This window comes from Conger conger, chromosome 12 (assembly GCF_963514075.1).
Source record: "Conger conger chromosome 12, fConCon1.1, whole genome shotgun sequence".
In the NCBI taxonomy this organism is placed as follows: domain Eukaryota; kingdom Metazoa; phylum Chordata; class Actinopteri; order Anguilliformes; family Congridae; genus Conger; species Conger conger.
The window spans coordinates 44735885-44760772 of NC_083771.1; the positions used below are offsets into that span (position 1 = coordinate 44735885).

At 42.9% G+C, this 24888-nt stretch overlaps 1 protein-coding gene across 1 annotated transcript in view; it reads left to right on the forward strand.

Moving 5' to 3' along the window:
- Positions 1-12047, forward strand: part of LOC133105661 (uncharacterized) — a 48110-nt gene extending 36063 nt beyond the window's left edge. The window contains exons 5-11 of the mRNA XM_061215895.1: positions 2817-2924; positions 5081-5158; positions 5775-5876; positions 9951-10019; positions 10268-10360; positions 11039-11137; positions 11479-12047. Of these exons, the coding sequence (XP_061071879.1) occupies positions 2817-2924; positions 5081-5158; positions 5775-5876; positions 9951-10019; positions 10268-10360; positions 11039-11137; positions 11479-11762 (833 nt within the window). The 3' untranslated portion in view covers positions 11763-12047. The remainder of the gene's footprint in view (positions 1-2816; positions 2925-5080; positions 5159-5774; positions 5877-9950; positions 10020-10267; positions 10361-11038; positions 11138-11478) is intronic.
- Positions 12048-24888: the final 12841 nt, after the last annotated feature.

Here is a 24888-nt window from a genome sequence, read left to right on the forward strand (position 1 = left end):
ACATATTGTTATTTACCATTATTATGGTAGTAGTCTTATCAAATAGCTTATTTCATTTTTATGAATTTACACTCAGTGAACATCAGGTATTTATTAGACTTATTTTTTTGATTTCTACTGTTGTAGCCTATCCACGTAGAGTTATGATGCGTTGTGTGCTCAGAGATGCTCTTCTGCATACCACTGTTGTAATGTGTGGTTATTTGCATTACTGTCACCTTGCTGTCAGCTTTGACCAGTCTGGCCATTCTCCTCTGACATCACTCATTAACAAGGCGTTTCTGTCAGTGGATTTTCTTCTTTTTTTTTCTTTTTTTTTACCATTCTTTGCAAACCTGTGAATTCTGTGAAAATCCCAGGCAATCAGCAGTTTCTGAGATACTTAAACCACCATGTCTGCCACCAACAATCATTCCACGGTCAAAGTCAATTTTTTCCCTCATTCTGATGGTTGATTTGAACATTAACTGAAGCTCCTGACCTGTATCTGCATGATTGCACTGCTGCCACACAATTGGCTGATTAGATAATCGCATGAATAAGTAGGTGTAATAAAGTAAAAATGTTCCTAATAAAGTGCTAAGTGAGTGTATAGTGCCTGCAATGAATTATGGGAGCTTGAGGCAAGGGAACTGTGAGTGCACTTATTTGTGATGATATTTAAAAGATATGAATGGTTCATTGACACAAACAAGCAATTTTTCAGAATCTTAAGAGCACAATTTTGTGAAATAGGGAATTTGACACACTACACACTCTGACTGTTTCTATTGCCTTCAGACTGTAAAATCCATTTCATTTTTTTTGCATTTGGGCCAATTTGCTATACTTTGAAATATGATCTGATTTTAATCAAACCAACTGAAGCCATGTCGCTCTCCGGATCGTTAGATCCGTTCGTGTTGCTGGGGGATGTGATCGTATCTGTGCGGTGTATCCTAGATAACATCCATCCATCCATCCATCCATCCATTATCTGAACCCGCTTATCCTGATCAGGGTCGCAGGGGGGCTGGAGCCTATCCCACCTATACACAGGGCGAAAGGCAGGAATACACCCTGGACAGGTCGCCAGTCTATCCCAGGGCACACACACCATTCACCCACACACAAATACCCACGGGCAATTTAGACTCTCCAATCAGCCTAACGTGCATGTCTTTGGACTGTGGGAGGAAACCGTAGTACCCGGAGGAAACCCACGCAGACACGGGGAGAACATGCAAACTCCGCACAGAGAGGCCCCGGCCGACAGGGATTCAAACCCAGGACCTCCTTGCTGTGACGCGGCAGTGCTACCCACTGCACCATCCATGAATATCATTTTCTTTATTATATGACGTGGTTTAAAATGTAAACAAGTTGTCGGGATGATTTTTAACATTTGAATAATTTATTATTCCTTCAGTTGTGTATGGCTTTGCTGAAGTAGACCAGATTATTTTGGTAGCAGGGTTGTAGTTAGGGTCCCCCATTCGACTGGAATTTTTGAGGGCCCTCTCCAGGTGTGGGATAATATATACAGTACTGTGCAGAAGTCTTAGGCACCCTATACTTTATTATATATATGTTTATTTCTTTGTGTGTGTTAGTATAAAAGAACATGTTTTTCATTTCCAAATATTCATTTTCCAAAGGACATGCAGGTCAGGCTGATTGGAGAGTCTAAATTGCCCGTGGGCATGAGTGTGTGAGTGAATGGTGTGAATGGTGTGCCCTGTGATTGACTGACCTGTCCAGGGTGTATTCCTGCCTTTCACCCAATGTATGCTGGGATAGGCTCCAGCCCGCCTGCGACCCTGTTCAGGATAAGCGGGCTAAGATAATGAATGGATGGAAAAATAAATGTCCTGCTTCAGTGTTCTAGATACTCACCTAACACCTCAACCATACGGGGGTTTACTGATTTGCTTTGGTGACAATGAACAGTTTCCACATCACATACATAGGCAACAATGTCTATTACCCAATCAGGGACAGGAACCTGCATTGTGGGGTATAAAGCTTGTAGCCACACAACACTTCTTTGTAACTGCCCTACCTTGCTTTTACTTGGTATGTTTCATACTGTAATCAAGACTATTTTGCTGTATTAATGAATTATTATTGAAATGAATTTTGGACTATAAGCTTTACTTCACAAAGGACTACATTCCTACAATAGCCATGGATGGAGTTCTTTGCCGTCCTAATCAAATTGTACCACGGTGATTTCATCCACTATAATAACATCCGGTTTGCTGTCTACCGTGAAAAAAAAAAAACGCTGAAAAAGACTACCATAGTTCCTTTAGATAATAATGTATGGGAGAGGAGGTGAATTATAAATATTGTTCTGAGGATAAATATGAAGGTTTCTGGAGTTTGAAGAGACTGTATATTTATACAGCTTCCCAGCCGTGATGACCCTAATGTTCAAATGTGTAGAATGTGCAGTATATTCCATGTCTTTCACCAAAGAATGATTCACTTATTCATTTTAACTTCCATTAAAATGCTTGATTGGCTACAATTGACATGATACATGAATAATTGTATAATATGTAATAATTGGCAATAATTGTTTTTGAAATTTATTTTTGGAAATGTCTGTAACAAGGATCTTATTGCCCTGAGCGAAAACTTGAGGGTGTTAACGTTAATAAATACTGAGTATATGGAGCATTTTTTCATTTTAATCGTGACATTATGGTCAGTGTAAGAAAGGTAATCAAACTTTTGCTGAATTTCTGGACATTTTTACATTGTCCTTTGTTGTAATGTTCTGTCAGTGTTCTGTGCACAATTTCATTATCTCTCAATTCTTTTCAAATCAGTTGATATTCAGCCAGTATTTACAGACTCTACAACAGACAATAGAGTATTGCTTGGAGTATGTTTTGGAGGATTGCTATTATTTGGATTAATAGCACTGTGCGTTTCCGGTAAGAATATACATTTTTCATTTTACAATATTGTAAAATATGTTTCACATTCATGTTCTTACTATCAGTGATTGGCTGCAAATGTCCAGTGGGATATATTGCAGCATTATGAAATAGTGCAAACCTTGCCTTAAATAAGTATGTTTATTTAATAAAATTGACTTGCTATGTGTTACAAATAGGCAAGATTTCTGCACGTGGGATCCCTCATCCGTGCACAAGGATTTTGTTTTGCGTGGTTTTTTGTTTGTTTCTTTTTTTCAATCAGAATTAATTTTACATTATTACATTACATTATTGGCATTTGGCAGACGCTCTTATCCAGAGCGACGTACAACAAAGTGCATACCCATAACCAGGGATAAGTTCGCTGAAAGACCCAAGAGGTAAGTACAATTTCAACTGCTACCTGTACAACAAAGATAAGGACAAGGGCCATTTTTTTTTTTTTTTTTTTTTTTTTTTTTGAACAAACAAACAAACAGAGCAAAAGTCACCAAAGTTAACTATCCAAACACTGCTTACCTAGCCAACTAAAATACTGATACACAAGTCACAGAGACAACAATTAAGGTTCACAGGGAGGTAGGGAGGGATGGGGAGAGGTGCTGTTTGAAGAGGTGTGTCTTCAGCTTGCGCTTGAAGGTGGGGAGGGATTCTATAGTTCTGACCTCAACGGGGAGTTCGTTCCACCACCGTGGAGCCAGAACAGACAGTAGTCGTGAGCGTGAGGTGGAGGTTCTGAGAGGGGGAGGTGCCAAGCGGCCTGTGGAGGCTGAACGAAGAGGTCTGGCAGGGGTGTAGGGTCTGATGATTTTTTGCAGATAAGCTGGGGAAGACCCTTTAACTGCTTGGAAGGCTAGCACCAATGTTTTGAATTTGATGCGAGCCATGACAGGCAGCCAGTGGAGGGAAGTAAGCAGGGGGGTGACGTGTGAGTATTTGGGAAGGTTGAAGACCAGACGAGCTGCTGCATTCTGGATGAGTTGGAGGGGTCTGATGGCAGACGCTGGGAGGCCAGCCAAGAGGGAATTGCAGTAGTCCAGGCGGGACAGAACCATTGCTTGGACCAGGAGCTGGGTCGAGTAGGGGGTGAGAAAGGGGCGGATTCTCCGTATGTTGTATAGGAAGAACCTGCAAGACCGGGTCACCGCCGCAATGTTCTCGGAAAGGGACAGTCTGCTGTCCATCACCACGCCGAGGTTCCTTGCACTGGGTGACGGCGTGAGTGTGGTATCCCCGAGGGAAATGGAGAGATCCAGATGGGGAGAGGTATTAGCAGGGATGAATATCATTTCAGTTTTACCTGGGTTGAGCTTTAGATGGTGGTTGTCCATCCAGCTCTGGATGTCCCTCAGGCAAGCAGAGATACGGGCTGAAACCTGCGTATCAGACGGCGGGAACGAGACGAAGAGTTGGGTATCGTCCGCATAGCAGTGGTAGGATAGCCCATGTGCAGTGATCACAGGGCCAAGGGAGCGAGTGTAGAGAGAAAAAAGAAGCGGGCCAAGGACTGAGCCCTGGGGAACTCCTGTGGCGAGGGGCCGAGGTGTCGATACCGAACCAGCCCAGGCAACCTGGAAGGAGCGACCAGAGAGGTAGGACTCAATCCAGTCCAGGGCTGTGCCACAGATGCCCGTTGCTGACAGGGCAGACAGGAGGATGGAGTGATCCACAGTGTCGAAGGCAGCAGAGAGATCTAGAAGAATGAGGACAGAGGAGAGGGAGGCTGCTCGTGCGGCATGAAGTGACTCACTGACGGAGAGGAGCGCAGTCTCTGTCGAGTGGCCCGATCTGAAGCCAGACTGATGGGGGTCTAGCAGGTTGTTGTTAGAAAAGAAGGAAGAAAGTTGAGTAGAAGCGGCTCGTTCTATAGTTTTAGAAAGGAAAGGAAGAAGAGATACCGGGCGGTAGTTCTGGATGATGGAGGGATCCAGGGTGGGCTTTTTTAGCAGCGGAGTGATGTGGGCCCTCTTGGAGGATGCCGGAAAACAGCCGGATTTCCTGCCTTAGCCCTTTTGTACCTTAGCCTTTTGATTACTTGGATTTTGACCCTATGCTTGTGTTCCCAACTATTCTTTTGCTTGCTGTTTTTGGTGTTGTCTTGGCTTGAACTTGGAATAAACACTACGTTTTTGGATTATCCTGTGCCACAGGACCTGCTGTCTGCGTAGGGTCCTCAGTGCTGTGCGTAATAGGCCCTTGCAGGAATAGGTGGGCGTTTTTCAACAGAGGTGAGTGACCTGTGGAAATGGTGTCCTGTGCCCTTTTGGTTTTCTGTGTTTTCATTAGGCCCACAGCACACACCTTAGGTTAGGAATCTCTCTGTAATGAAATCTAATTAGGAGCGTTACGGTTTGACCAGCACCTGATAGGCTAAATTTGATCTGTACGTTTCCCAGCAGATGGAGGGATTCCTAACATATGGCATGGGTAAATAGGATAGGTAAGGTGAAGGTTTATAGTGTAGGCATGGTAAGTTAAGCATTACTATGGTAGGCATAGTATGGCAATTGAACGGTAATGCAAATTATGCATAATTTGAAATTTGTTAGTGTAGTCCCTTTAAATTGGAAAACGCCAGAATCACATTCAGTTTTTACTTTATCAATGCAGTCCTGTAGCACAGTGCTTAATGTTTGAGTGGAATCCTGTATTTCTCATTAATATCCATCTGTTTCTCATGTTTATGCTTCTGCACGTAACTGTTCCACCTGTCCCTATACAGCATGACCAAATGCACATCTGACCTAGTGATGTTAATTTGTGCAGCAGAAAGGCAAGACTGAGATGTGTCCACATGCTTTTGTAACCAGACGTGTCAAACACCGTTCTTTTCTGTGCTTACAGGGACAAAACCTCTCCTTGTGGTTCTGTTGCTACAATTCGCCATCACTGCCCAATCAGCGTGCATTTTGATCTTCTTGCGTATTCCATTTTTTATTGCACTGGGTAAGTTTCCCTTTTATTAAATAATTCATAACAAAAAATACCTACTACATACAGGGCTAACAGACACAGCAAAGGAAAGCCAAAACGTAGTCACGGTCACAGGCAAAAGTTTGATAACAAGTAGATAGTCCAAACAGGCAGATAAACAAAAACAAAACCCAAAGTCACAAACTGGGAATCCAAACAAAGTCCAAACACAGCGGGTCAAACACAAACAGAAGGAGAATCCAAAAGGCGGTGGTTGAGGTACACAAAACGGGTTGACGCACAGGCAGATCAGACAGAGAATCAGCTGGAGAGAATGGCACGAACACATTACAATCTGGCAAAGAACAAACAGAACAGACAGGTTTAAATAGACAGGTAACGAAGGGAAACGAGAAATAAGGTGTGCATGATAATCAAGAAGTGGGACACAGGTGGCACCAATGAATGGCATGAATGAACAGACTACAGAAAGCACAGAGGGAAACAAAAGGGGAAACACTGGGGACTTGGACAGAACCACAGATATAGAAAACACAGATCATGACACATGGCACTGGATTTCTCCATATGTAACGGCCTTCTCGGTCTCCATAGCTTTTCTGGCATATTCTTGAAGAATACCAAAACTCTGTCACAACAGAGTGTGCACAAGTTGATTGACTTCCATGGAAGACACAGTCTTGATTTCATTGGCTTATATTTGTTTACATTTTGATCACTATTTGTACATGAAAAGGGGACAGTTTTTCTTCATCACAGATATATGAAAGGTATCACAGTACGTGTTTTTTCAATTAATAACATGGTTTTTCATTCTTTTCTCATTTTTTTAATTAATTGACGAACAGCAAAAATGTGTTAATTGCACTTATAAGTTGTTAAGGTCTATGAACACAAACATGTTTGAGATTATAAACTATAAACCTGGTGTAAGGGAATTGGATAGATATTCTTAGTGTAACTGATGATCTCTCAGTAATAGAGGTGTTTTACTATATTTAACATGTAAAATATATGTACACTCACCAAGCACTTTATTAGGAACATATTTACTTTATTACACCTACTTATTCATGCGATTATCTAATCAGCCAATTGTGTGGCAGCAGTGCAATCATGTAGATACAGGTCTGGAGCTTCAGTTAATGTTCACACCAACCATCAGAATGGGGAAATCTATGTTTTGATCAAAGTGATTTCGACCATGGAATGATTGTTGGTGGTTCGAGTATCGCAGAAATGCCGATCTCCTCGGATTTGCACAGACACTAGTGTCTAGAGTTTGCAAAGAATGGTGCAAAAAACTCCAGTGAGCAGCAGTTCTGCAGACAGTCATGTCTTGTTAATGAGAGATGTGAGAGGAGAATGGCCACACTGGTCAAAGCTGACAGGAAGGTGACAGTAACACAAATAAGCACACATTACAACAGTGGTATGCAGAAGAGCATCTCTGAACACACAACGCATCATAACATTAAATGGATAGTCTACAGCAGAAAAAATAAGTCTAATAAATACGTAATTATGAGGTTGAGGAATGGCGGAGAGCCAGGCGCGACTAAGGGTAATCCCTAGTAAGCGGGCACGCGAACGTGTCCGCCACTAAACCCAGGGAGGTCGAGGACACGAAAACAACTCGGAGACAGCTCCGATCAAATAAAGAAAATAGCCCCAAAAAACGGCTAATGAAAATAAAGCAACCCTTAAAAACCAGGGCGAATAACACAACCAAAAAGAAGGCTAAAAGGCGAGCCTTGAAACCCCGGACCGGGGATCCCCAAAATAAAAGTACAACCTAGTAAAAAGACTAGGTAAACAAAATAAACAACCGTGAGTCGCAGCTCCGGAAAACGCACAAACCAAAATATATACCGGGGACAACGTCCCTCACCCACAGACTCACACGAGCCAAAAACAAAAGAGAAAAGAAAACTAAAGAACCTACAGGAAGGTGTTCGCAGTGTAGACACACACACAACGAGCAGAACACCTTCCTTACCTTTTTTTTCGTTTAGTTTTTTCTTTTAAATTCGAAACCCAGAACCAGCACAATACCTGACTCATTTAACCGTAAGTCTACCGTGTGCTTACCAGCTTGGTGGCAGAGCGAACAGTGACACCAAAGCCTTTGGTCGATGGTCAAAGAGGGCTTAATACCTTCTGGAGGTAGCCACCCCGTTGGCACTAATGAGCCCCAGGTGAAAATAATAAACCCCTGGTGGCCACAACCGGTACTACCTCCCAACCCTGACAGGACCCCCCTTCTAAGGAGCGGCCCCAGACGATCCTTCAGCCCCCCGCCTGCGGAATTCGCAGATGAGCTCTGGGTCCAAAATGTCCCTAGAGGGGACCCAAGAGCGCTCCTCGGGGCCATAGCCCTCCCAGTCCACGAGGTACTGTCTACCCCTGCCCACGCGGCGCTCGGCCAGGATGCGGCGCACCGTATAGGCCGGGCCCCCATCAATGAGCCGTGGAGGTGGAGGAGGAGCCTCCGCCGGGGCCAGCACACTTGTCAGCACCGGTTTAAGGCGGGAGACATGGAAGGTGCGGTGAATTCTCATTGACCGGGGCAGTTGGAGGCGCACCGTCACCGGATTGATTTTTTTAATAATTCTGAAAGGGCCCACGTAGCGAGGAGCAAGCTTACGGGACTCGACCCGCAATGGCAGATCCCGAGTGGACAGCCACACTCTCTGCCCTACCCTGTAGGAGGGGGCTGACCGGCGACGCCTGTCGGCCAGCCTCTTTTGGGTAGCCGTAGCCCGTAGGAGCGCAGCCCGTACTTTATTCCAGGTGACCCGGCACCGCCGAACAAAAGCCTCCGCGGAGGGCACCTCAACCCCCCTCTCCAGTTCCGGGAACAGTGGCGGAGCGTAACCAAATTGAGCCTCAAAGGGCAAGAGCCCTGTGGAGGCGTTGCGCAGAGTGTTGTGCGCGTACTCTGCCCACATGAGTTTGCGACTCCATGAATTGGGGTTAGCAGCGGCTAGACACCGGAGTGTGTTCTCCAGCGTCTGGTTTGTGCGTTCCGTCTGCCCATTGGTCTCTGGGTGAAAGCCCGATGAGAGACTCACAGAGGCCCCTAACAGAGAGCAGAACGCATGCCAGAAACGAGACGCGAACTGGGGTCCGCGGTCAGACACCACGTCCTGAGGCAGACCATGTAATCTAAAAACGTGATCGACCACCAACCGTGCGGTTTCCGCTGCCGACGGTAATTTTGGTAGCGCCACGAAATGAGCCGCCTTGGAAAACCGATCGACCACCACCAAAATAACCGTGTTGCTTTCAGATGACGGCAACCCCGTAATAAAATCTAGGGCCACGTGGCTCCAAGGACGCCTCGGGATGGGTAATGGCCGTAATAGCCCTGAGGGAGGCTGGTGCGAGCCCTTGCTGCGGGCACAGACCGAACAGGCGGCCACAAACTCCCGAACGTCCTTTTCCATCCCGGGCCACCAGAACCGCCTGGACAAAAAATCCCTGGTGCGGTGAACCCCGGGATGCCCTGCCAGCTGTGAGGCATGTCCCCACTGCAGCACCTGGGACCGGACCCCAGCGGGCACGAAGAGGCAATGAGGCGGATCCCCTCCTGGATCCGGCTCTAGGCGCGACGCTCTTCGTACCGCCGACTCAACCTTCCAGATCACTGGCGCCACTATCTGATCTCTAGGGAGAATGGGTTGAGGAGTGTGCTCCCTGTCGGTATTATCAAACACCCGGGAGAGGGCGTCGGGTTTCATGTTTTTTGACCCTGGACGGTATGTCAGAATAAACTAAAAACGCACAAAAAACAGCGCCCAGCGGGCCTGACGCGAGTTGCGTGTTTTGGCAGTTTGTATGTATTCTAGATTTTTGTGGTCCGTCCACACCGTGAACCCAAAGAGGGCTTAATACCTTCTGGAGGTAGCCACCCCGTTGGCACTAATGAGCCCCAGGTGAAAATAATAAACTGGTGGCCACAACCGGTACTACCTCCCAACCCTGACAGTAATAATGTGTTCACTGAGTGTATATCCTAAAGCAAAGGGATTCACCAGCATCAGTTAATAACACATCTTTATTGTGTTCCTTTCTGTTTTTCAGTGTTGTTTCCAGTGAGAATTTTACTGCTTCTTGCCTTTGGAGTAACATTATGTCTGGTCAAATGTGGATGTAAGTATAACGTGCTACATTGTACTGATGAAGGGCTTTTTTTATTTGTAATGAGGACGTTGAATCCATACAATTTGCAGTGCCGTCTGTGTATGCTGGCTTATGATATTTCCACCCCTGCACTATGGAGGCTGCTGGTGATGTCACTGACTGCTGTTTTAGGGTTTTTCTTCACAGCTCTTAGGATTCATCTTGTCATGAATTGCTGATTTCATGCTGATTGCAGGATTTCTTTGGCCTTCTTTCAGATTTGCGTCAGAAAGTCTTCCTTCTGCCTTGGGTCATTCTTGATATTGCATTGAGTTTTCCAATTCTGGGCAATATTTTGAAAAATGAGAAAGGTATGGAATTTAGTTTGTGTTGAGATATTTACAAATTTTTGGTCCTGTTGATTAAGCTTAGTCTGCCCTGATGTATTGCACGTTTTCATAAAGAGACTTCTCACCCCCATTATTACATTATTACTCAACATAAGCAGACTGTAGACCTGGTCTTCAAACCCCCATGCCCCAGTGCAGTGACGAGGACACTGTGCTGTAGGAGACGCCATCTTTCAGATAAGACGTTAAACCGAGGTCTTGGTCACTGGGGTCATTAGAGATCTCCTGACACACTTTGCAAAGAGTAGGCGGTTCCTCTTTGTCCCGGTTAAATTCCAAACCCTGGTTTTTATTCAACCTGTCTGATTTAATTGGCCAAAAATGTGCCCTCTCCCTCTCCACCTCAGCTGTTGTGTGGAGAGCATTCTGGCACAAAATGGCTGCCATTGCATCACCCGGGTGGAGCTGCACACTAGTGGGGGTTGAGACCAGTTCCCCTTTATCACTGTAAAGTGCTATATAAATATACCTACCAGCCTACCTAACTACCTACCCAACCACCTACCTACCTATCGACCTTCCTTCCTGATAAATCCTCTGCTTTCTCCCTGTCTGAATAATGAAAAATAGGGCAGAAAAAGTGTAAAAATAAAATGGTTTGTTCACAACTTTAATGAGCTGATATGTGTGTTACTGCAGAACTCCCTGTATGGATGTGTTTCTATGCATTCCTCTACGTCCTGACTGCCACAGTGGCCTGTCAACACAACACTGATGATTATGATGATGTTGAATGGGGTACAGTATCATTTGATAAATGCCTTTTTATCATTGATTGTGGAGCTTGATAGACTTCGGACTGGTTTTTATTCCTATTTTATCCACATAAACAACCAATTTGAATTATTTGTCGTTGTTTTTATAATTATTTTTCTGTATCAGGAGTAACTGTATGACTAGTAAAAACCAGGATAGAGTGACATAATTAAAAATGACAACTACATTTAACACATCAGTGTACATAATGAATCATTTTTATTCAAGTAAATAAACGTACTTAAGAAACCGATTTAATCTGAAAATCAAGCATGGTATTTTTACTTAACTTGCATACTCAAACTGCCCTCCTTGCTTTTCAGATATAGCTCATATCCTAGTGTACGTGTTTGGTTCTACCTTAAGTGTCATTAATTCAGTTGCTCTAGCAACAGAAGTGTTTCTGAAAGCAGGTGAGTACAGTAAAAACATTTTGCATCTCAATGAAAACATCTGTGGTGATTGTCCCCTTGGTGATGTGAGAAGTGTGTGGATACAGTGGCTTCAGAAAGTATTCAAAGTTTGCATTCCCTTTTTGCACACTTTATTGTGTTGTAGATATAGTTTTAAATGGATCAAATTGCCAAAAATTGATAAGAATTTATAAATGTTTATCAATCTACTCTCAATAACCCATAATGGCACTCCAAATTGTGGTCAGGTGCATCCTGTTTGCTTTAATTGTGTGCAGTACCGGTTTGGACCACTGGAGGGTGGTTTGGTCATTTGACAGACTTGTCAACCTATTTACTCACAGGTGTAATCATTTCAGTGCAGTCAGGCCACACCCTCGATAAACCCTCCTCTCACAGCACTCTGTGTAATTTGTGTTACGCTGAGGCTGGTAAACGTTATCGCTGGGTCTCTGAGAAAAGAGTTTGTTGGAGTCTAACTCTCCCTTTGTTAGAAAACTTTTTTTTTTTCATTGAGAACAGTGTTTGTGGGAGTCTACTGTGTTAGTTCATTTGCTCCTGCAAGTTCACTTTTTGGGATCAATTTAAGTTCACCTTCTTTATGCTTCTGTTTGTGAGAATCTTTCTTCCCCGGTGGGGTAGTTTTCAGTTAAAGGTTATTCCTCCTTTTACCTTTTCGTTTTCCTGTCCCTTTAATCTGATTTGCAGATTTAGTTGTTGTTCGTTAGCGAACAGCTTTTAGGAGCCCTGGTGTCTGCGTTTGGCCTAACACCCCAAGCCCCACCTTACAAATTATCCTCATCCTTGTGTCTAGAACTTGACTGTAGTCCACCTGTGGCAAATTGAATTGATTTGACATAGGTTAGGAAGGCACACACCTATGTACACTGCACACACATTCAGACTGCAGGTCAGGACAAAACCAAGCCATGAAGGCCTAGGAACTCTCAACCTCTTCAATAAAATTGTGGCGAGGCATAGATCAGGGCAAGGGTATAAAACCATTTCTAATGATGTGAGTCTTCCCAGGAGCACAATGGTAGACATTTGGAACCACTAGGACAACTGAGTAACCAGGCAAGAAGGGCCTTGATCAGGGAGGTGACCAAGAACCCAACGGTCACATTAACAGAGCTTTGGGAGAACTTGCCGTTGACACACAAATTCAAACTACCGGCAAACTGAACGTAGCATTCCACTATCTGATATCTACATAAAAATAAATAAAGCAATACATCCTTTGACCCATGTTGCAGGCAACGTTACGAAGTTGAAAAATTGAGTGTAACCACTGTTCATAATTTTATTAAATCCATCGATTTTCCAATTATTATTATTATTTTTTATTTTTTTCTATTGTAATCACTGTCCAAGGGTTTTTTTAAGATGTTGTGTTCTATCTAATTTTCGCCAGAGCTACCTTACCTAAATCTTCCAGAACCTTGTAGTTTTAACTATTTCTAAAATCAAGTAGAATTGCTGCTATAAGATAAACCTCCTTAGACCAGTAGCATCATTATCCAAATCAATGATGCTTCTGTCAAATTTACCTGCCTTAAATGGACCACATTAATCGTGTCACCACAACGATTGCCCTGCGCAATATAAAATCAAATGCATTGGCAAAATGTACCATTAGGTAAAAATATAAGCCAAATCGCAGAGAGTTATTCCATGCCAGGAGGTTGGACCACAGCATCTCTCAGACTTTTTTCTTGTTCCGTGTGTTGGTAGTTAATTATAGGCTTTTTACGTTCTACGAATGAGTGGGGAGGACTATTTGAAACGTTTACGTTTCAGTCCTCGTGTTGGCGCTGATTATGTACGGGAAACAGTGTATACTGCAATTAGTAATATGTCATAAAATTACTATTATCTGAAATATCTAATCACAAAGTTAATATTTTAATTAATAATTAAAATAACCAATATTACTGATTAAATATACAGATAACCTGAAGGTTGGAGTTCTTCGGAAGATTGATTTGACTCGGCTCTCATGTCATGCAACACCAAAACAGACACCGGGTTTAAAAAAGAAAATGTATTCAACAAAGTTAGAAAGAGTACACAAGTACACAAGGACTAATCTAATGAATGCTAACACGGGATGCTATAGGGAATGCTAACCAAGGAATGTGGGTGTGGGTGCGTGCGCGTGTACGCGCGTACCTACACTTTGTCTTGGATAAAGGAGAGGTGTGTGTGTGCGCGTGTCGGTGAGGGTGTGCGCGTAATTGTACCAGAATTTGTTTTGTCTCTGGACAAAGAGGGGATGATACACGGTGTGTTTGTATTGTGTGCGCTGGTGGTTATTATTGCAGTTTGGAGAGTTATCTGTGGTTAGGAGTAAAACACGTGTGTGATTACTGTGCAGGTTACGTACGCGACAACGGCGAACCGATTCACATAAATAAGCTACACCTATCTCGGCCTCTCTCCTAGCTCTTATAGTGTGAAAGTTTATTGCTTCCGCCCTTACGGTATTGGCTTAACGATACCTAGATGTCACGCCGGTGTTGTGTTGCAAGTGTCCTGTGGTATCACGTGGGAAATGTAGTTACGTGGTCCCTACATAATGATGAGATATACAATTCCATAAATTTCGCCGATAGAAGCATTTAACGTTTGGTTGTTGCCATGAAAAATGTCACGGCACGAAATGTGACGTTTAGAGGACCAAAGCTTAGTAAGGAAAAGTCCTGTTACTAATAACATTGGCTGAGATATGGCCCATGGAAAAATCTATTTGCCCATTTTTAGCACAGATTTAGCTTTGGTACTCAACAGGTTGTTTACACAGCACTTCCAACTATCCTAACCTCATTCATCTTTAGATGCCTATAACATCCCTATAATATGAAATGGAAGAGTGCAATTGGCCTATAAAATCAGCCACTTGTTGTACATGTTATTTGTAACATGTTTATAATAAAATAAAATGTAAAAATTAATTAAATTACCCCCAAAATATATTTACTTTTGGAGATACCACCCTCCAAAATTGATCCCCAATGAAAAAAAGTATGTTTTGGTCAAAATAATAGAAAGTAGGTACATGTTTTCTGATGCTTGATATGAATTCTACACCCATATCTACCCCTAGATCCCTTTTCCTTACAAAGTTAGGGACCTCTAAACATCATATTTCGTGCCACACCGCTTTTTTTGTCGATGCACCCGTCAGACTTTAAATGGCTCGACTGGCAAAACCAGCTGAAATGTTCAGGAATTCTATATCTCATCATTATCTACCAACACACGGAAAAAGAAGAAGATCTGAGAGGTGCTGTGGTGCCTCCTGGAGTTGGCATGGAATGGCTCTATAGAAACCTGTATTGCTTAAAATAGAAGTCAAATCATCAGTCACCTATAGTATCCTACCAAAAAGACCAATCGCCTATCCATATGAAAGGGCAGCCTCTAGCATAGTGGTTAAGGTACATGACTGGGGCCCTCAAGGTCGGTGGCTCTAATCCCGGTGTAGCCACAATAAGAGCCCTTGAGCAAAGCCCTTAACCTGAATATCAGACTTCAAGTTTTACTTCACAAAGGACCAAATTCCTACACATCGAATCTACGCAGAGGCTACGCCGCGTAGTTACACTTCTGGGGAGGTGCGCATCAGGCTACGCTGTGGGCTATGGTGTAGGGAACGCAGCTACGCACAGAAGTATGAATCAGGCTTTAGACAAATAATTATATAATTTTCTTAATTGTAATCTATTTGTGAGTTGTGGCAACATGTTTCACTGCCAATCAACAAATTCAGCTAATCAATTGATAACTGATATCTTGGATAATATTGAACAAATTAAATAACACACATGCATTTTACATGTTGGATAAGTGAGGGGTTTTAGCTGTTGATGCGCTTGGTATGTCACGTTTCATGTTTATTCATTGTCTGTTACGTTATTGTCATGTCACGTATTTTGTAAGTCTAGTCTCGCCATGTTTTTATGTTTTATTTCTTGTTACGTTTCATTGTCTTGTCATGTTATGTTTCATGTTTAGTTCTTGTTACCATTAATTTCTTAGTCTTGCCATGTCATGTTATATAGTTTATTGTCATAATTTTGCAAACTTGTTATGTCATGATGTATGTTTTTTTCATGTTATGTGGTTCTGTTCATTGTTTAGCATACACTTTTTTGTGTCTTTCTGCAAACCTTGCATTCCTGCTTTCTCTCTCCCTTTCTGTCACTCACACCCTAATTGTTTCAATTTCCCTTGTCTTCATACTAATCTACTAACTTTAGGTCAGGATTGGGTAATACTAACATTCTAACCATGTGTTCATGTTACCTTATGTTTCTTGTGCATGTCATTTACTGATTTACTAACGCTAGGGCAGGATAGGTTTATTACTAACGATTACTAATTACCTCGTTAACTTGTCAATCCTCCACACCTGATTTCCATTCTCATGCTGCTCTCAAGCTAATTGTCTGCACCTGTCTACACCTGCATATAAGCTCAGTTCCAGCTCAGTCTTGTCTTTGCGAAATTGTTGTCCCCTGTTTGTCAGTGCACTTTGGAGCGATTTTGTCAAGCCATTTGGCTACCTGTTACGAACCAAGCCTGTTTATTGACCAAAGATTATTGACTTCTGTTTTGTTGACCATTGCCTGCCTGAACCATGACTTTGCCTGCTATCTTTGTGCTTTTGCCCCATGGAGCAGACTTCGGTCTTGACTCTTGCGCCGTCATCGTCATCGTCATCTTCTGCCCTGCTGACAGCTTTCGTGGCTACGGACTTTTTGCATGGTTCTGTTATCTCTTCCCAAGGCTTTTCTCATCACTCTTACGCTGATGACACCCAACTCTTTATTTCCTTCCCCCCGACACCCAAGTCACCACACAGATATCTGCCTGCTTGGCTGATATCTCTGCGTGGATGACTTCCCACCACCTGAAGCTCAACCTTGCCAAAACTGAGCTTCTCTACATCCCCTCTAAATCCGCTCCGTCAATTGACCTCTCACTGACTGTTGAGGACTTTGTAGTTTCCTCCTCCTGTACGGCAAAGAATCTTGGGGTGACTCTTGTATTCTCTTGGACTCTTGGTTCTTTCTGTATAATATACACCGTATCCGTCATCTCCTGACGGAGAAGGCCACCCAGCTCCTAGTCCAGGCGCTCGTCATTTCCCGCCTGGATTACTGCAACTCCCTCCTAGCCGGTCTCCCAGCGTGTGCCATCAAGCCCCTCCAGCTGGTCCAGAATGCTGCAGCCCACCTGATCACCAGTCAGCCCAGGTCGGCTCATGTCACCCCGCTTCTCATTGGCCTCCACTGGCTTCCTATTGCCGCATGCATCCGATTCAAGGCCCTAGTGTTGGCATTTCAGGCTGCTAAGAGGACTGCCCCACCTTGCATACAATCCTTGATCACTCCCTACTCCCCAGCTAGACCAGTCCGGTCTGCCAGCTCTGGTCGCCTTATGGTTCCCTCTCTACGTGCACCTGGCGGTCGAGCTGCACGTTCAGACCTGTTTTCTGTTCTGGTTCCTCAGTGGTGGAATGACTTGCCTACCACTGTCAGGACAGCAGAATCCCTCCCCCTATTTCGATTGAGACTGAAAACACACCTTTTCAAACTCTACCTTAGTCCTCCCTCCTGATTTCCCCCGCCCCCCCTTTCTGATATCCCTATCCTCCTTGTCTAACCCAAAAAAACTTATGACGACTACATGTTTAGAACAGCATTCCATGTGTATTTTCCAAGTTATGTATGTGATGCTTTGACTTGTGAAGAACCTATGCACTTGTAAATCGCTTTGGATTAAAAGCGTCTGCCAAATGACAAAAATGTAAATGTAATGTAAATGTGTACCGATTACGAGACTGCCCTCTCCCTCGGTACTGTACTTTGGTTTTGGCTGGATTTTATGTGTATGAACATTGCTTGTCTTTTGACTACGCTCACTGGACACTCCCTGAATAAGTCGCTGACGGGACTTTATTACACCCCTGGGGAATGTCAAATGAGGGTGTTGGCTGTTAAAACCGCTGGATTTGGAAAACTTATTTTAGTTCAACTTCACTTCCCTGACACAAAAGTGTTTGAAATTATTGCAAATGTGACCGTCTCTGAGAAATGTGTTGTACTTGTGCTGACTCTGGAAATCACAAGGCCAAACTGTGGGATTCTCTTTAAGGTTTTTATTATGTTTGTCTTTACAGAGAAAGGGGTGCGAACTGTGGAAGATTTTTGGTTGATCGTCTTGCCTTTTGAATCTTTATTTTTGGCCTTTTGGGTTGGTTTACAGATATATGCATACTGTAAGTATCCTTTGGAAATATTGCTAACATTTGGTACACTTCATATGTCCGATATTACTCAATATTACTAAAATAGTTTCAAATTGAAGAGAACATCTTGCATGTGTTAATGCAATATTGTCATTTTGTGCTATATGTTGACCATTTTTGTCACTTTGGACTGTAGATAAGCGGAAAAGAGAAAAGTAAGTACAAACTACTTGTAATAAATTCACTTGCCTCAATTAGGAGTGCATTAATTTGGTATACATAATTTTAAGCATATTCTTTGTTTTTGGTGATTACAATATTTCAGAATAGACCATGTGAAAAGCTTCATTTTTCAAATGTTTTAGTTGACTAAGTATATTCTTAGATGTTAAGTATAAAATAAGATATAGTGAAAACCCTTCTGAATTAGGGGATTTAATTGTCTGAATCTTGAATTTGTTTTCACTGTTTGTTGCAATATTGTCATTTGATTTTTACTCAGAATAAGACATGAATTGAGGCGCATTGCCCAGAGCTGCCGAAGACGAGTCCAATCTCCAGCATCATCTCGGCATGATCAGGTGTCAGAGACCGAGCGGGATCTGGGGTGGGGGGGACGAGCTCAATCTGGGCCATGACTGGATCTCTCAAGATCCCAAACAAACCTCAAAATCAGCCAGGAAGTTAACTGATTTAAAGGTACAATAGGTAATTTCGGACTTCTAACGGAGAGGAATCGCAGCAACAAACACGCTGAAATCACAACACTGTTTATCCCAACACCGTTTATCTCCGTGAACAGGCTGATGTTGAAACGCCATTGGCTGTGGTAATTAGAACCAATTTTCAACCAATGAGATTGAATTATTGTACAGCTATAAAATGTTTTGGTACAGAGTGCCGGCCCGTCGACTGCATATTTTGAAAAACGAATTTAAGGACTGAAAACACAGGCAGAGGGTGAGTCAACATGTCAGTGAGCCTTTTTCAATGATAGGAAGGGATTTACAGTGGTCTTGTAGCAATGCCTTAACACAAATCTTACCTATTGTACCTTTTAAAATGTAGTTAATGTGGTTGGAAATGACATTGAACAAAGATTTCAGAGTGCAGAATTAATGTTCTGAAGTATCTTCTGTGGTCAAAGATGGCCCAATATACTCCCCCATCTCACAAGCACAGCAGAAGACTCTTATCCGTGCAAAGCCATGGTGTATGAAGTACTAAAAACAAAGGAATGAATACTTATTCTTTTGAAAATAAATATGAAATTTGAGAAATCGGCTTGGTATAAATTCTATTGAACCACTAAGAGTTGAATATTTGCCACATTTCAGGATAAAAAAATAATAAAAAAATCTCAATACTTAAATCTAATATTTATTTTTATACAGTGTGTGTGTGTGTGTGCATATATATATATATAATTTTTTTTTTTTTTTTTTGTGGTGCCTCAGGGTAGATCCTGAGGCCGTGGGTGGGGCCCAGCTGAAAACCAAGACACAGGAGTCTGTAATATCCAGAAAAAATGAATCTTCTTATTTTTTCCGTTTTCTTTTTTTTCGTCGGGGTATTGCTGATAGCGCCCCCCTCAGGGCAAGGGTAGGAAAACGGGAGAAAATAATAGGGCCATTGAGGCAAAAATGAATTTGGTTCTTCCCAGACTGGGGTATTCTTCAGGGCCTCCTTCCTTCTTTCCTCCGGGGCCGCGTCAGGGCTGGGGGAAGCACACAGAGATAGGGTTAGGTAAGGGTGCTCGATTATCCTCACGTGTCCGTTGGTAAAGGTGGGGCCTCCTTTTAGGTTCAATCCTCCAGGTCAGTACGGCAGAGGCTCTTTCCTCTCGCTGCTCTTCCTTCCTCAGAATAGGCGCCGACTGACTCCGTTTGCAGCCTCGACCGCGCCTTAAATCTCTTCCCCTGCTCATTAGGGAAACAGGCTGCAGCTGAGTCAGTAGTTTTCCACAGTGTTCACTTACGTGCGCTGTCCGGGGTCCTGGACTGCAGGTAGAGGGTTCTCTCTCCATGGTGCTGATCTCCCCATCACTTCCCTCGGAAAATAGACCCCTTCGCATACCTCTCCCAATGCATAACGGTTGCGGGGTTGCGTTGTGCGGGTCCTTCTGGGGTTCTCTACCCACGTGGCGCAACATGCAGGAGCAGGGGCGCCACAATATATATACACACACACTCACTCATTAAGCACTTCATTAGGTATTTATTAGAATAATTTTTTTGACATGTTTTATGCTGCTGTGGCCTATCCACTTAAAGGTTGTGTGTTCAGAGATGCTCTTCTGCATACCATTGTTGTAATGTGTGCTTATTTGTGTTACTGTCACCTTCCTGTCAGCTTCCTCTGACATCTCTCATTAACGAGGCATTTCTGCCCACAGAACTGCTGCTCACTGGTTTTTTGTTTTTCCATTCTCTCGAGTAAACTCTAGAGACTGTTGATGATCAAGAGTTGCAGAAATACTTGAACCAGCCCGTCTGGCACCAACAATCATGCCACGGTCAAAATCACTGAGATCACATTTTTCCCCATTCTGAACTAACTGAAGCTCCTGACCCATATCTGCATGAGCGTATGCATTGCACTGCTGCCACTTGATTGGCTGATTATACACTCACTGAGAACTTTATTAGGAAAATGTTTACTTTATTACACCTACTTATTCATGCGATTATCTAATCAGCCAATTGTGTGGCAGCAGTGCAATGCTGCCACACAGCATATGCAGATATGGGTCAGGAGGTTCAGTTAATGTTCACATCAACCATCAGAATGAGGAAAAAATGTATTTGACCATGGAATGATGTTGGCAGACAGGGTGGTTTGAGTATCTCAGAAACTGCTGATCTCCTGGCATTTTCACACACACTAGTGTCTAGAGTTTGCACAGAATGGTGCAAAAAACTAAAAAGAATCCAGTGAGCAGCAGTTCTGCAGACAGTAATGTCTTGTTAATGAGAGACGTCAGAGGAGTATGGCCAGACTGGTCAAAGCTGACAGGAAGGTGACAGTTGCGCAAATAACCTCACATTACGACAGTGGTGTGCAGAAGAGCATCTTTGAACATACAACACATCATAATGCTAAGTGGACAGGCTACAGCAGTAGTAGTCTAAAAAAACAAATACCAAATAACTAATAAAGTGCTCACTGAGTGACATTTGATATAAACATTATAATTATCATTATAGTTCATTATGTTATTATACACACGGTAAAGTCATTCATGGTTTGAAATGAAAAAAAAAAAATTGAATTCTGCGACACTAACCCAAAATTAAAATCCATGCGTCTGCAATTCTTCAAATATTCAGATGTTCCAACTCATCCTTTAAATTCACATTTAGGTTTCAAACTTGTTCTTGTTCAGAAGTTTCATGTATAATATCAATATTGTTTCTCTTTGTAGACACCAGAAGCAGAAGCAGTAGAGATGGACCCTCTCTCTCCACCTGAGCAGAGTACAGCACAAAGGCAGGAGGTATTTATCTGTGAGCCAGTCTGTCCACCAGGGGGCATTGCTGCAGTCCTGAAGATTCTAGTGTAGAAACACATCAAAGAAGTTACATTTGCTAATCATTCTTGAAAATATGTTACCCAGGCCAGTTGCTATGGTTCCATACAGTAGTGTAGGTAAGCTTAATTTTATCATCTAGTATTTTTGGAACGGAATGGAGTGTAGCTGGATCAAGGGTGAAAAAACAAGATCTACCATGACTGCATCTTTTAAGCAAGACAATGATCCAAAGCAAATTTCAAAATCAACCAAGAAATGGTCGACTGACTGAAAAATTTTGTTAACTGACCATGAAAATGCTCTCGACTTAAACCCAATTGACAGATTCTATGGTCAAACATCCCCCAATAAACTCACCCATCTCATAACACACTGTAGAAGACTCTGTCGTGTTATCCTTGGTAGCCATGGTGTATAAAATACTGAAAAGGTGTGAATATTTATAGCACCAAATGGAGTTACATGAGAGTACGTTCAGTACCCATGATATTTAATTTGTATAGGCTTGTTCATCTTCAAGGGTATTAATAATATTGTGGTGCTCTGTATATTATACACACAGCATGATTCCTGTGACAGGGTGTTTCCTTTTAATTGGTAAATGGTTGTCATTTATATAGCGCCTTTATCCAAAGCGCTGTACAATTGATGCTTCTCATTCACACACACACACACGCACACACACACGCACACACACACGCACACACACACTGACGGTGATTGGCTGCCATGCAAGGTGCCAACCAGCTCATCAGGAGCATTGGGGGGTTAGGTGTCTTGCTCAGGGACACTTCGACACAGCCCGGGCGGGGGATCAAACCGGCAACCCTCCGACTGCTAGACGTCTGCTCTTACTCCCTGAGCCATGTCGCCCCATAATGTCGCCCTTCATTCCAAATTAAGTAATTGTTGAATATGTTACTATTATGTGTGCACAGAAACATTGAATGTTAAATGAACTCTGAGGATATTTTCATTGTGTGGCATCATATGAGCCAGTTAGAATTCATTATCACTGAATATGTAACTGTTCAGCGCACTGATCAGACTGAACTCTAACCCACCACGGCTGGGATGAGTTCACACCACGCTCACATACTGTCATCCTGTTTATCACATAACTTCGTCATCTGTGTTATTGTTTTAGAAATGTTTTTTTAATTTCTGGTTTCACAGGGAATATGAAGATGGTCTCAGTGACGTGTAAAGGATCCTTTGTTGTCGACACAAGGACACAGTCTAAGGGCCGGATTATGTGTACCCACAATGCACTTTGCAGTATTGTTATTTGCCAATTGGTACACTGAATTATGACACCCTTCATCTGTAAATATCAGTTCTCCCTTTGCTAATACTGCTCCATGCTGAAAACATGTTCCTGCTTTGTTTGAAATCAGGATGTTTGTTTCTCAAGTACATTTCTCTCACATTCCGGTGAAAGCCTAGCTAGCGAACATAGCTTTAGTTAATGCTGTGAAAATGTTACATTTTTGGCCATTTTTGTTGAATTCAATGGCACTTTATTTTCTTTATTCTTTATTTAGGAGACGCAGTGCATTGTGACACTGCGGTGTCAATGCGTTTGTTACCTGCTTGTTTTCCTGAGTGTGGCAACTAGCGGTGCTGAGGGTGCTACAGCACTACCTGGTGAGCTCATCGCAAAATGCTTTGTATGAGAACGACCTTAAAACATTTCAATTAAATTCATTAAAACACTCTGCATAATGTTACTGTTGTTATTGACATAAACATTGTATGTTTTCGGAATATTGGGGACATCATTTTCTTTACACTGTATAATTTAATAATAGTGTTTCTTGTGTAAAATTCCGCAATGAGCAGCTTGAAATGACCAGCTACCAGGTGTTTCAAAACCTAGCTTGAGCTGGTCAAACCATGTTGAGTATGGAGCTGGTGTGAACAATCGACTGTAGAAAAATATGGACCGAGTGCCTTTTACCTCACCACTGACTATCCATGGGCCTGTTACCTCACCCACTGACTATCCATGGGCCTGTTACCTCACCCACTGACTATCCATGGGCCTGTTACCTCACCCACTGACTATCCATGGGCCTGTTACCTCACCCACTGACTATCCATGGGCCTGTTACCTGACTATCCATGGGCCTGTTACCTCACCCACTGACTATCCATGGGCCTGTTACCTAACTATCCATGGGCTTGGGAAGAGTGTTTGGAAGCACCGGAAGTCAAGTTTACCGGTCTAACTGGTCAACCAGCTACCAGCAGTTTCAAAACCTAGCTTGAGCTGTTTTTCAGCAGGGAGAGCTAATGCACGCCATAGGCTGCACAGGATAAGTTGGCTAAACTTCACATTGGTGAAGGTGCATTTCCTGTTAGAGAAGATCAGATAGTATCAAAATGGTTCAGAACTTATTTTGACGTAAAAGGAGCACGACTGAAGATGACTCAGGAAAGTAACTGGACTCCCACTATTGCCTGGTACCAGCACCGGCGCCGAGATGGTACCTACACTCAGCAACACCCACAGTAGCCCTATAGGGTAATGAGGAGTCTAACGTGACAACACCCACAGTAGCCCTATAGGGTAATGAGGAGTCTAACGTGACAACACCCACAGTAGCCCTATAGGGTAATGAGGAGTCTAATGTTACCTACACTCAGCAACACCCACAGTAACCCTATAGGGTAATGAGGAGTCTAACGTGACAACACCCACAGTAGCCCTATAGTGTAATGAGGAGTCTAATGGCATTTGTTACACTTATTTTTTAGACTTACTGGTTTTCTGCTGCTGTAGCCTATCCACTCAGAGGTTTGATGCGTTGTGTGCTCAGAGATGCTCTTCTGCATACCACTGTTGTAATGTGTGGTTATTTGTGTTACTGTCAGCTTCCACCAGTCCGGCCCTTCATTAACTACACGTTTCTTCCCACAGAACTGCTGCTCACTGGGTGTTTTTTTGTTTTACACAACATTCCCTGCAAACTAGAGATTGTTGTGCGTTAAAAACCCAGGAGATCATCAGTTTCTGAGATACCCTGTCTGGTGACTACAATCATTTCATGGTCAAAGTCACTTAAATCACATTTCTTCCCCATTCTGACATTTGGTCTGGCAACATTTCGTGGCAGAGAGTGATAGCGTTGTGTGTTTTTCTTGTGTGAAAGCAGTGTCTTTGGATAAATGTAGCACATTCTATTAATCAGTCAAATTTTCCATCCATCCATCCATCCATTATCCTAACCCGCTTATCCTGAACAGGGTCACAGGGGGGGCTGGAGCCTATCCCAGCATACATTGGGCGAAAGGCAGGAATACACCCTGGACAGGTTTTTCATTTTCTTCATCAAGAAAACAGACAAGGCGCAGCAGAGAGAGGGTTTATGGTTACAAATTAAAACAGAAATAAATGAGAAAATCTTGACTCTGATTTGAATCAAAATGTAAGTCCATGGACCTCTTTGAATATTCAGCTGTCCCCACTGTTTCCTAAATGTCATGTGGTTTCCAACATGAAGCTCTTATGTTGTGTTATGTTATGTTA